The sequence below is a fragment of the Pinus tabuliformis genome, chromosome X (genome assembly GCF_031772625.1).
Source record: "Pinus tabuliformis cultivar Carrire ecotype Pingquan chromosome X, CPIR1, whole genome shotgun sequence".
Lineage (NCBI taxonomy): Eukaryota > Viridiplantae > Streptophyta > Pinopsida > Pinales > Pinaceae > Pinus > Pinus tabuliformis.
In genome coordinates, this window is record NC_142308.1 from 862,933,593 (window position 1) to 862,946,733 (window position 13,141).

Sequence of the window (13,141 nt, forward strand, 5' to 3'; positions counted from 1 at the left end):
TGACAAGCATCTAGTGGCCTACATCTCTGAATTGAAGACCTCCAAGAAGATCTACGACAGGTTTGTCGGCATGTTCAAGGTTAGTAATGCTAATCAAATTCTATTTCTCAAGAATAAGTTGAAGGATATTAAGAAGGGCAAGGACGAGGATATTCAATCCTATTTCTTGAGGATTACTGAGATCAAAAAATGATCTACTCTCGATTGGAGAAGTCATTCCTGACAGGGAACTTACTCTCACCACCCTTGTAGGACTCCCACTTGAATGGTATGTATTTAAAACCATTGTCCTCAACAATGATCGAATTCCAGGGCTTGAAGAATTGATATCGAGATGCATTCAAGAAGAAACAAGAATGGTGGAGCAAGAAATGGCTTCTAATAGAAGCAACCCCATTGCATTCTCCGCTCATGCCAAAAGGAAAAATAATGCAAGGTCTAAAGATCATTTCCATGGAAAGTCTGGATTTGTGGGAGGAAGGAAGGGCAGGTACTTTGTTTGCAATAAATTTGGCCACTATGCAAAGGAGTGTCCAAATAGAAGGGGCACATCGCATGATGATGATCACAATCATTCCAGGGGCAGCTTCAACAACAACGACCAAAGGAATGGCAAGTCCAATGGAAACGGAAAAAGGAATGCGGGACATCAAGGAAATGGTCGACCCTCCAAGAAATCAAGAAACTCCAGGTATGAAGAATCAAATGTTGTTAACAATAAGCAAAAAGAGTACTATCTTATATAGGTTGTCTCCACTGCCTTTCCTCTAGACACTTTGGGAAATTATTTGATTGATAGTGCTACCTCAAGGCACTTCACCGGATACAAGGAAGCGCTCTCTAATATGATAGAAAAGGAGATAAACTTGGAGATCATCTTTGGAGACGATGCCACCTATCTCGTGAAAGGAGTAGGGAATGTTACCCTTCAATTGAATCAAGGTAACACTATTTATTTGCAAGAAGAAGTATATGTACCTGATCTCAAGAAGAACCTGGTGTCCATTTCAGTCGTGGAGGACAAAGGATTCAAGGTGGCATTCATTGATGGAAAGGTTGTTGAAATTTTTCTATGTATTACCCGTTAGAAATTTAATTTGTATTCTTCTGGTTTATTTATTCTAATTGTTAAATTCGAACAAGTTATTTAAAACATATAAATAACGAAATAAACACAATACAGCCTCAACATCTATAGATCATCAGCTGAAAGAAAACAAACACACAAGTGACACCATTAGTTTTGGACAAAGGTTCTCGTAAAAACCCAATGCGAGAAAACCAATGCAGCTATTTTGAGGGTTTATTATTATGCAGTATTTCCTTGAGTACAATTGGATGCCTAACCGACTCACCCAACAGAGAAAAATACACGGCAGCAATACCTCTCTATTCGAAAACAGGTATTCAAAAAACATGTCCCACGAAACCCTCTCCAGCGACTCTGAAGCTTTGCGCTAACCCTTCTGGCCTCTGTGTCAGCACCAAACCCCTTTGCATTAGCCCTCTAAGGTACTGTGCAACCTCTGAGACCCTCTGCATCACTCTAGTTGCTCTCTACGTGGAAGACACAGACCCTTTGGCCTCTGTGTTGTCTTTGTTGGGCTCTGCGTGGCCTGCTCTGGTTGCTGCAATCACTCTCTGCTTCTGCACTGGTCTTTTGGCATTGTCTTTGCCTCTCTGTCCAATACTCACTGCCCCTCACTACTAAACATTGATTCAACTTTGCTTAGCAACCCTGCTGTAGCAAATCGAATGGCTAATCAACTTGGTGTATCTCCAACTGACCCTCAAGCCTCCTCTTATACTTTTTCTGTTGAGTCTTCAATAGCTGAGATTAAATCTCTAATCAATGGCTAAGATTAGATTTGGCTTGATCCATGTCATTTAGAATCTTCTCACCAAGTTTTATATTAATACCCATTAATATTTTTATTTTCTTAAGTTTAGACTTAGGAACCCATTAAAAATATTAATTATTTTAATATCTCTCTAACCGGGCAAAACTTCCGCAAACCATTTCTGGGTCTTAGAGATCTCATGTGCTTTAGCCTCTCCACCAATTTTCATGGCTAGAGCACATCCGATGCTACCCCAAATCAACACTCCCACTTAGAGAGGAATGTGCTCTAGTAATGCTCCACCACTGAACATCACCTTGATCATCCGGCAACGGTACGTGTGCTGATGTTTGGCCTTGCTGCCCAACATCCACTGCACTGCTTCCCATGGCTCTACCACTGCAACTGCTACATCTGTACCGCAACTCCCTCTGCATCCGTGTTGTTGTTGGTCCTTTCTCCCAACACTGCATCGTGCTGCCCATAGCACTACCACTGCGACTGCTGCACTGCAACTCAGTTACTGAGACGATGGTAACTGATCTACCCAACTACTGGCATCCTTGTTAGGCTAGAAGCCCTCCTGACGTTGAAGCTCTCTCTGCTGTTATCCTGTGCTCCCTTTGCTACCTCTGTGCTGCTGCGACAACTCTGTGCCTCTCACAATGCTGCAAACGCCTTTATGCCTTCCTGCACTACTACAACCTCCTTTGTGCCTCTCACACTGCTGCAACCCTCTCTGCGCTTCCAGGGACTACTGCACTCTAACATTGTTCTGCCGCTCCATCCGCATCTTGCTTCTACCGACATCCGCCATCTTACTACTCTCTCTTCGGGGCTCCTGTAGCCAGGTTTAATCCAAGAGTTTGACTACCTCAAGGATCTTGCCCCTCATTGCCTGGAGTCTTCCTGACTACAGCTCGATGTCTCCCCACCTCTTCTCTAGAGGTACATGAGCACTCATGGCACACAAAACAGACAAAATCCCCGTCCAGCCTGTCCTGATCCCTCAGTCCATTCATGGCCATCTCTGTGCTCTTCTTGTCGACTCCTCCAAGTCTCTCTACTTCCCTCTGGAAGTTCTCTCTTCATCTCCTGCTGAATCTCTCTACTTCCCACCTAGAAGTTCTCTCTTCGACTCCCACTAAGTCTCTCTACTTCTCGCCTAGAAGTTCTCTGCTCAATTCCCTCTGAGTCTCAATTTCCCTTCTGGAAATCCTCCTGCCAATTGTCAAGTCCCACCTCTCCGATCTTCTGTGCACCTGCAACACTGATCTGGATTCCTTGGCTAGAAATCTGCCTCGATAGCAACTCCCTCTACCTTGGTTTTGCCCTGTTAGGTACTATTCTGCCCACAGTACCCCACCAGCTTAACTCCCGCAAACTACCCACAGCTTCCTATGCCCCAGCAAGTGAAGGATTGAGCCTCTAGGCTCTGCGCAATCCCGTCACTAGCAAAAATGCTCCCTCAACCAACTACGTCAACCCTCCTTGTCTTTGCATGGCTCTGCATGAGCCTTTTTCTGCCCTCCTCAGCGTCTGTGCCGACCTCTCTCTGGCCCGGACTAATGACACAATCCCTTTGCATCAACCCTTCTTCTGTCGCTTTCTACAAAGATCAGCGTCTGTCACTCAGGACAGTTGATTCTGCTGCAAATGCTCCGCTTCGGCTGATGCCTTCAACTCTCATGTGATCTACAACTACGCTCTGATACCATGTTAGAAATTTCTAAGTATTACCCGTTAGAAATTTAATCTATATTCTTCTGGTTTATTTCTTCTACTTCTCTCTGCATCAACCCTTCTTTTGTCGCTTTCTGCAAGGATCAGCTTTTGTCACTCAGGACAGCTGCTTCTGCTGCAAATGCTCTGCTTCAACTGATACCTTCAGCACTCATGTGACCTACAACTACGCTCTGATACCATGTTAAAAATTTCTAAGTATTACCCGTTAGAAATTTAATCTGTATTCTTCTGGTTTATTTCTTCTACTTGTTAAATTCGAACAAGTTATTTAAAACATATAAATAAATAAACACAATATAGTCTCAACATCTACAGATCATCAGCTGAAAGAAAATAAACACACAAGTGACACTGTTATTTTGGGAAAAATGTCCTCGGAAAAACCCAATGCGAAAAACCAGTGCAGCTATTCTGAGGGTTTATTATTATGAAGTATTTCCTTAAGTACAACGGGTGCCTAACCGGCTCACCCGACAGAGAAAAATACACAGCAGCAATACCTCTCTATTTGGAAATAGGTATTCAAAAGACCTGTCCCACGAAACCCTCTCTAACGACTCTGAAGCTCTACGCTAGCCCTTCTGGACTCTGCATCAGCCCCAAACCCCTCTGCGTCAGCCCTCTAAGGTACTGCGCAACCTCTGACACCCTCTATGTCATTCCAACGACTCTCTACGTGGATGACACAGTCCCTCTTTCCTCTACGTTGTCTCTGTTGGGCTCTGCGTGGCCTGCTCTCGCTGTCGCTCTCGCTCTCTGCTTCTACGCTGGTCTCTTGGCACTGTCTCTACCTCTCTGTCCAGTACTCACTACCCCTCGTTGCTGATCACTAATTCAACTTTTCTTAGCCACCCCGCTCTAACAAATCAAATGATTGATCAACTTGGTGTATCTCTAACTGACCCTCAAGCCTCCTCTTATACTTTTTCTGTTGAGTCTTCAACGGCCGAGATTAAATCTCTAATCAACAGCTAAGATTAGATTTGGCTTGATCCATGTCATTTAGAACTTTCTCACCCAGTTTTATATTAATACCCATTAATATTTTTATTTTCCTTAAGTTTAGACTTAGGAACCCATTGAAAATATTAATTATTTTAATGTCTCTCTAACCGGGCGGAATTTCCCCAAACCATTTCTGGGTCTTGGAGATCTCATGTGCTTTAACCTCTCCACCAATTTTCATGGCTAGAGCACATTCGATGCTAATCCAAATCAACAAAGGTACGTGTTTGGAAAAGAAATTTTAAAGATGCTTTTACTCTTGGGTTCAAGGTTGACACTTTGTATCAAGTTGGAGGAAGTCCATTGGGAGCCATGTCTTGCGACACATCTCTACAATCTGAACTATGGCACCAAAGGTTTGCCCATCTTCATTATAAGGCCCTACCCGATGTGAGACAAATGGTGACAGGTATGCCCAAGTTCAAAGTAGAGCATGAAGGTGTATGTCCAGGATGTGTTGAAGGAAAACTTACAAGGAGACCATTCCCCTAAAGTAATAGCAAGACCACAAATATATTGCAATTGATCCACTCCGACATATCTGGTATGATGCCCGTAAACTCTTTGGGAGGATACTTATATTATCTCACCTTTACGGATGATTATTCTCGCAAGACCTGGATCTACTTCTTGAAGAAGAAGGATGAAGTGTTCACCTAGTTTCAACACTTCAAAGCCTTGATCAAAAACCAATCCAAGAAGAAAATCAAGATACTGAGGACTGATAATGGGACCGAGTACGAATCCAATGAATTCCAAGATTATTGCAAAGAAGTTGGCATTAAGAGGGAGACTACAACGCCATACACTCCTGAGCAGAATGGTATGGCTAAAAGGAAGAATCGCTCTATTTTAGAAGCATTTTGTGCCATGCTTCATGATCAAGGCCTTCCGAAGTTCCTATGGGCTGAAGCTGCAAATACCGTCGTGTATGTTCAAAATCGATGCCCTCATCAAGCATTGGACTCCAAGACTCCCGAAGAAATGTTCACTGGTAAGAAACCTGATGTCTCTCATTTTAGAATTTTTGGAAGTCTCGTATATTTTCATGTGCCGAAAGAGAAAAGAAGCAAATTGGGTGCATTTGGGAAGAAAGGAACCTTTGTGGGCTATAGTGAAAATTCTAAAAGATATAGAATTTATGTGGTTGGTCAAAAATAAGTTGAGATAAGTCATGATGTCACCTTCAACGAAGACATAGCCCTCAGGAAGATCAACGACCTTCCTAATCGAAGGAAGGACAAAGAAGCTGACACTGGAAATCAAGGTGCAAAAGAAGAAGAAACGATGGTTGATGTTGATAAACCTATGGATCCTATTGATCCTCCTCCTCATGAGCCCTCCTCCTCCAAAAGGAAATCCTCATGGCTTAGGGAGACTCTCGAAGATGCGGAGAGACACAATGCACCAAGGGGGACTTTCCGTGAAAGCAAAAAACCGAACAGGGATCAAGGATATTTGACCGCCATGAGCACTATCATTCAAAATGAGCCTTCATCATTCGAAGAAGCCGTGAAACATCAAGTATGGAAAGGTGCTATAATGAAGAATATGAGTCAATTATGAAGAATGATGTCTAGGATGTGATCCCTAGACCCCAGGACAAATCGGTTATCACCTCTAAGTGACTCTACAAAATCAAGCATGGAGCTAATGGAAGTGCAAACCCTCTCATTCACAAATGTAAGAGGGATTGGCTTCTGAATTTGAGATGAAGGACCTAGGATCGATGCACTATTTCCTAGGGTTGGAGGTCTGGAAAAAGACAAGTAAAATTTTCCTCTCTCAAGGAAAATATGTTGTGAAGATATTAGAAAGATTTGGTATGGTAGACTGCAAGCCTGTGACTACTCCAATGGAACTTAACTTTAAGAAGTTATGTGGTAGTGCTGCTAGACCTGAATTGGGAAATGCTTCTGAGTATCGTCAACTCATAAGAGCACTGATGTTCTTAGTGAACCCCCGTCCAGACATATGTTTTACAGTTAACACATTGAGCCAATATATGGTTGAGCCTCATCATATACAAAGGATTGGTGCCAAGAATCTTCTGAGATATCTTCAAGGCACAATCACTCATGGATTGAGATACACTGTCGGAAATGTGAGGCTACATGGTTATTTTGATGCTGATTGGGCTAGCAGTGTGGTGGATCGCAAGAGCACTTCTGGATGTTGTTTTTCTTTGGGTTCTGATTCGATATCCTGGATGGGCAGCAAGCAGAAATTGATTGCCTTGAGCACCGCCGAGGCTAAATACATAACTGCTACTACGGCCCCCCTATGAAGTTGTCTAGTTGAGGAAGCTCTTCAGTGAGCTGTTTGGACATGTGTTGGATACCACCGTGATCCTCTATGACAACCAAAGTGGGATCTGATTATCAGAGAATCTCGTGTTTCCTGATCGCTCCAAGCATATAGATATCAGTGACCACTTTATCCAGGATATGGTACAACGAGGAGCAATAAGGCTCCATCACATTGGGACTAATGAGCAGGTCGTTGATATTCTGACAAAGCCCCTAGGGAAGGTCAAGTTCTTGGCCTTTCGAGAACGACTTGGAGTCGTGGAGAGACCCTCTTATGAGGGTCCTGTATGAGATGGAAATTGAACTCTTGGAGCTCCGAGGGCTTGGGGTACTTCTTGGAGCAATGAGCAACCATAGGGTGAGTGGTTCAACCTTCCCCTAGTGATTTGTTGTGTACAGAGTGAGTGGTTCAACCTTCCCTTGCGATACCCCTTGGCGACATGTAGGCAGGATGAGTGATTCATCCTTCTCCTGCTGAGACATCCTACCCATGCAGACTGGGACTCATGGGAAGTACCTCTCATCTGGCCAATGAGTAGGGAAATGAGGATAGGGACCATAGTACTACCGATGGACGCATCGTGTACTACCGTACTCCCTATGCTAGGGTGATCGATATTGATTTGGGATCAATTGGAACTGACTTTGGGTCAGTAAGAGTGGTATGAGACACTCTCTTTTGATTGGAACTAACTTCGGGTCAATAAGAGTGGTATGACACACTCTCCTTTGATTGGGACTGACTTTAGGTCAATAGAGAATGGTATGATACATTCTCGACCACTTCTTCTTCTTCATAGTTCAGCAGAGCAAAGCAGTGCATTGATGGCAGAGATAGTACAAATTGGCAGATGGATTAGCAGATTGAGTTCTCCCTAGTTGAGAGGGAGTGTTAAAATTCGCAACTAGGGCCAAACTCCAGATGGTTCATCTTATTTATGACAACTGATATTTTTCTTGGATTCCTCTCTCAAAGAGGTGTAGGATTGATCTAAAGATCATCTGATTCTGACATGTACAAATGAGGTTATAAATTTATTTTGATTATGGTCAAATTGTCAAGGTCGGCCAGCTAACTTATGTAGGGTCAGAAGCCCAACAGTCACGTCTATTCATCCTCAATGTTGCATACAAATAGAAGGTGACTTAGACTCATTTGGACACACTCATCTTCACACTTCTCTCTCTCCTCATTGATTGGGTACGGATTTTTGGGCCTCTCTCTCCACACGTCCGAAATTTCAAGAAAGCGAAATTTCATGAGGCCGAAATTTCAGGAGACCAAATTTCTGGACAGTTGACCAAGCGTTGACCTCCTTTGACTGTGTTTTTGTGAGGGCTATCTTTGTTTGGGCAGACCGCATTTTTGGGCAGAAAAATCGAGGCTAAACATTGACTGTTGACCAGCGTTGACTGCAGCTAGGGCTGACCGCAAATGGGTTGTTTGACCAGACTTTGACTGGGCTGAATTTGACTGTTTTGAGGGCTGTTTTATCTTGCTGTTTGGAGGCCAAAGTTGACTGAAGTTGACCGATTTGCTGAGGGTCAACTCTGCCCTGTTGACCAGTGTTGACTTTTCTAGTTACAGCTCTTTTGCTGCTGTTATAAATTATCAAATTTGTAAATTTTACTCTCTCTGTTGAACTATTGAAGACTAAAAGAAGATTTGATCAAGCGTTTCCCCACATTGGGATTTGTCCCTGGCTGGTGCCACATCTTGTGTCCTCTTGTCTTGGCTTGTCTTCTACTGTTTATGTTTATGTTCTATCTGCATTTTACTATCATGTTAATGTGATTGCTAATCTGAATATTGATACTGGGCTAATAAATAAATTGAAGTAAAATTGCTCTAAAGCATAGAACATACCATTGTTGCCTAAAATTAACAAAAATAGATGGCCTCTATTCTTTGTATGTTCTCCACATTAAGTTTATATGATGGAATTGGAAAGTTGCTCAATATCTGATTCCATTTATGATAAGAAAATGCCACTTACTCATCAAGCATCCAATAGATTCGGCGTTGGAAGTTTGGATTATCTTCCCCATGTGCATAGTAACAATGCAAAGCATCCACATTTCCAACCTGGAAAATACACAAAACCCAAAATGAGACACTGAACTAATAGAAATCAATACGAAAATAAAAATAGAAATAAATAAAAAAAATTCTATAGAAATGTTTAGAGGAGCAAGGAGAATACATCAAGGATGTTTAACATATTTTGTTCCTTAATATCTGAATCACTAAAATCACATAAATGACGTGTAAAGGAGTTGCATATAGAACAAATTATAATTAAAAACTTCAGAGAACTCTCCCACAAACTTATGGCAATTGCCAGAATTGACAACCCAAGAAATAAAACACATACACCGAACTAAAGTTCACCATGAAAACTGATGTTCAGTTTACTTGACAAAAGCTTCAAAATGAATGTCATCTTTCCTTATGTCTTATGTTATGCACCAGACTAGGGAGTCAAACACAGTCAAAATACAGGAAACAATTATTAAATCAAAGGAAGCATGTGAAAATTTTCTCTAGGATTACTCCTCATCACTCTATGGATAGAGAAGTTGGCATGTTCCACAAGAAATATCTTAGTTTTAGGAAAACTTAGACTAACAAGGCAGCTTCGAAGTTCGAGCGCACAATAGCATGTGACAGCACCAAAATGACCAGCATGGATAGGGGCAAGTCAGCATACCATATTTCTAAGTTAGGTCAATCTATTTTGAAATGAAAATAAAACTAATCCAATAAGTAACTTCTAATTAGTTTCCCCACTCCAAATGTTTCGTCCTCAAAATTCTTAGGATTGGTGATGTTAGATTTTCTAGACCATGGTAAAGAAACTCTGCACTAAAAGAATTCCTTTAAAAACTAGACAGCAGAAAACTTAAAGCCACTCAAAACTTCAACTCTAATAATGCTAGAATCTATAAACACATACTGCTAGATTTACTGTCTATTTACCATTAATATACAATTCAAACATTGTTTATGACGGTAAAATACCTTCAACCGTTCATGTGCTTCTCGAATAGTTTTCCCATCTTTTTTTTTCCGCCAATTGTGACCATCCTTTCGGAAAAAACGAAGTATTTTCCGATCATAAAGGAATAATGAACCACCTAAGAAAATAAACAATCAGTTTTGCAAGCTATACACTATGGGCCACAAGGATTATTCGAATCTAAACTTGAAGCTCATGAAACCAGGAAGTAGAGTCCTACTGCATATACCAGTTTTTTCATTATGAACAAAAGAAAGAATCATCACTTATAAGTTATACCAGTAAAAGTAAACTATGCCTTACGATGAGACAAAGAAAAGTGCCAACACAAGCACAACAATAAGTAAAATAAACTCGTACTCTGAGGCTTGCTAGGTGGATCTGAACTAAGTTTGAAATTATTATAATTCTTTAATATGAAGAGAATTTCCACAGGCTTCAACCACCGGATTTGTGCCTCCTGTACCAGCTCAGTGAAATCAAATTCTGCCAAACGCCATAAAATTCAATTAGTAACTTATAGAACCAGCAGGTAAACAATAATTTCTTAAACTATTAGGCTGCCAATGAAAAACTGATTTTAATTCATTTTACAGAAAAACAGCAGATACGCAAACAAAAATGAAGAGATAAGACTTGCTAGAAATATCATAAAAAGATACACAAATGAAGTATGATACATTCATTGTAGTGGCTTACAGCAATGGACTCTACCCCTATTGTTGCTACTGTCCCTACTACAAAAAGACTTCTGATGAGAAATTGTTAACACCTAATCATAGGGATTGGGTGAACCACTGTAATTAATGTAAATAATTAATAGAAAAAATGGAGTCACCAGGAGATGAAGTGAACAGTCACTCCCTTTTGTATATAATAATGAATAATGAACAACCTGAATGAATAACATGATTTGATTTGAGGAGTTACCTCCTGGTCTGACATGGTATCAGAGCCAGCGCCATTTTTGGCTTCCCTCTTTAATTTGTAACTCCTATTCTGCCTATTCTGCCTATGTTCTGAATCCTATGCAGACTGACATCTCTCTCACTATTATTTTGTTGATTCTGGCTAGCTTGGCAGCCCTGACGCTACCTCCCATCCAAGAATACACAGTGGTGGTATAACACTTCAAAATCGAGCTGGCAGTTTTGGGTAATGGTATCTCGTGGTATACCGTGATATCGCTGTGGTGAACGTCGCTCCTCGTTGAACGCTGCCTTCTACAGCACCCTCGACCATACCCCATCTCATGGCGCCCACCATGGTATCGCTGTGGTGAACGCCGCTCCTCGTTGAACGCTGCCTTCTACAGCACCCTCGGCCATACCCCATCTCACACCCTCCTCCACGGTGAACGCTCCCATGGCTAATACACAGTCGACTCTTCGCTCCACGTTGAACGCTGGTGCGGTGGCTGCTCCACATTGAAAGCTAGTGTGGTCGCTGCTCCACTGTGAACTCTTGGTATCAGCGTTCATACCTTTGATCACTGTGGCTAAACACACCCTCCTCCCACACTGCGCTACTCCTCCCACATTGTGGCTGTTTCCATACGGCCCCTCCTACCACGTTGTCACTGCCCCTCTTAACTCACAATGTTAGTCCCACCATTCGCAATGCCTCCATATAACTCATACACCGCTCCCGGTCCATACAAATTCACACCTTCATATAAATAAATCCGATTTTTTTTACCTCCGCACTATACATATCATATTGTAATTGTTTTACCACCAAAAGTACAATATTTTTTTTTAATTGACAGTAGAAGTATTTTTACAGCACTCAAATTTTACAATGCATTCAATCATATCTATTGTGGGAGTAGTTCTCACTAGCAAGGAGAACTATCCTGAGTGGTCCCGAAAGATAAAACACACCCTCATTTTCAATGAGTTGTGGAAAGGAGTGTGTGTTGGAGACGGAGACAAAGAGCCAGAATAGCCTACCTCAGACAAGGAGTTCGCCATTTGGGAAAATAAGAACAGCAAGGCTTATGCATTGATTGCAGCATCAGTAAATGAAGAGGTGATTCGCCATATTTCGCCATTTTCAAATGCTTTCGAAGCCTTACAAACACTGAAGGAACTCTACGACTCACACTCTGCACTTCAAGTTGTTCAACTCATGATTAAACTCTTCACCCTTGAATTACAAAATAATGATCCTCTTTCTCTTGCATCAGAAGTAAAATCTATAATGCATAATATCAAAGTCACTAATGTTGAACTGGATATTCCTCTGATAGCTTTTCTCAAGGCACTTTATCCCACTTACTCAAACTATCTTGAGTCATTGCAAGGAAATGGAAATCTCAAAGATATTACCTTTGACTCCCTTGTGAAAAAATTTGTTGAAAGAGAGAAAGCTTTCGGAAGAAGACAACTCCTGAGTCTTCTGAAGAGGTTGTGTGCCTTGCTCATAGAGAAAAGAACCTTGCTCAAGATTCTTCCAGAGGAAGAGGTGGTCAAAGAGGAAGCGAAAGAAATTTCAGAAGCGGGGGGGCAGGCACTTTGAAGGAGAAAAGTCAGATTTGCACTGCATACGCTGCAAAAGAGATGGATCACATGATGCATCCACATGCAAGCTGCCTTGGGACAGAATTGAGCAGGAAAGAAACCAACCCAAAGGTAAGACTAATGACAGAGAGAAAGGTAAAGCACCTGAATCTGCTCACTATGTTGTGGCACACTGTAATATTGGAGTAAATGAAGAATTATTTAATGCTTCACTTGCTTCTTGGAAAAATGATTGGTTGCTTGATTCAAGAGCAACTTGTCACATAACTTTTAGAAAAGATCTTTTTGAAAAATTTACTGAAAATGTTGATGGAGCAGTATACTTTGCAGACAAATCAAAACCCAAGCCATCAGGGCTTGGCACAATCAGGCTTAAATTGCCTAGTCTTCCAAACTCTTTTCTACATCATGTTCTATATCTCCCACAGCTGAAGAGAAACTTGTTGTCCTTGGTCCACATCCGCCAGCAAGGACACTCCATTCATATGTTTGATGGCAAGCTTGAGGTGAGAAAAGCATCAGACCACTCACTCGTCATGACGGGGATAGAAGAAGAAAGGCTTCTCACGTTGTAGGGTACCTCTGATCATGCACAAAATTTCTCATACAATTCTCATTATGAAGAAGGTACATTTCCATCAAGTTTATTATGGCATGCTAGATTTGGACACTTGAACTATGACAGCCTCCGCTTGTTG

General features: G+C 41.6%; 1 protein-coding gene across 1 annotated transcript in view; it reads right to left on the bottom strand.

Moving 5' to 3' along the window:
* LOC149142436 (uncharacterized) overlaps positions 1-13,141 on the bottom strand; it is a 274,916-nt gene that overhangs the window by 206,056 nt on the left and 55,719 nt on the right. Inside the window, exons 3-5 of the mRNA XM_089451481.1 lie at positions 10,282-10,407; positions 9,924-10,039; positions 8,899-8,987 (exon numbers count right to left, since the gene is read on the bottom strand). Of these exons, the coding sequence (XP_089307607.1) occupies positions 8,899-8,987; positions 9,924-10,039; positions 10,282-10,407 (331 nt within the window). The remainder of the gene's footprint in view (positions 1-8,898; positions 8,988-9,923; positions 10,040-10,281; positions 10,408-13,141) is intronic.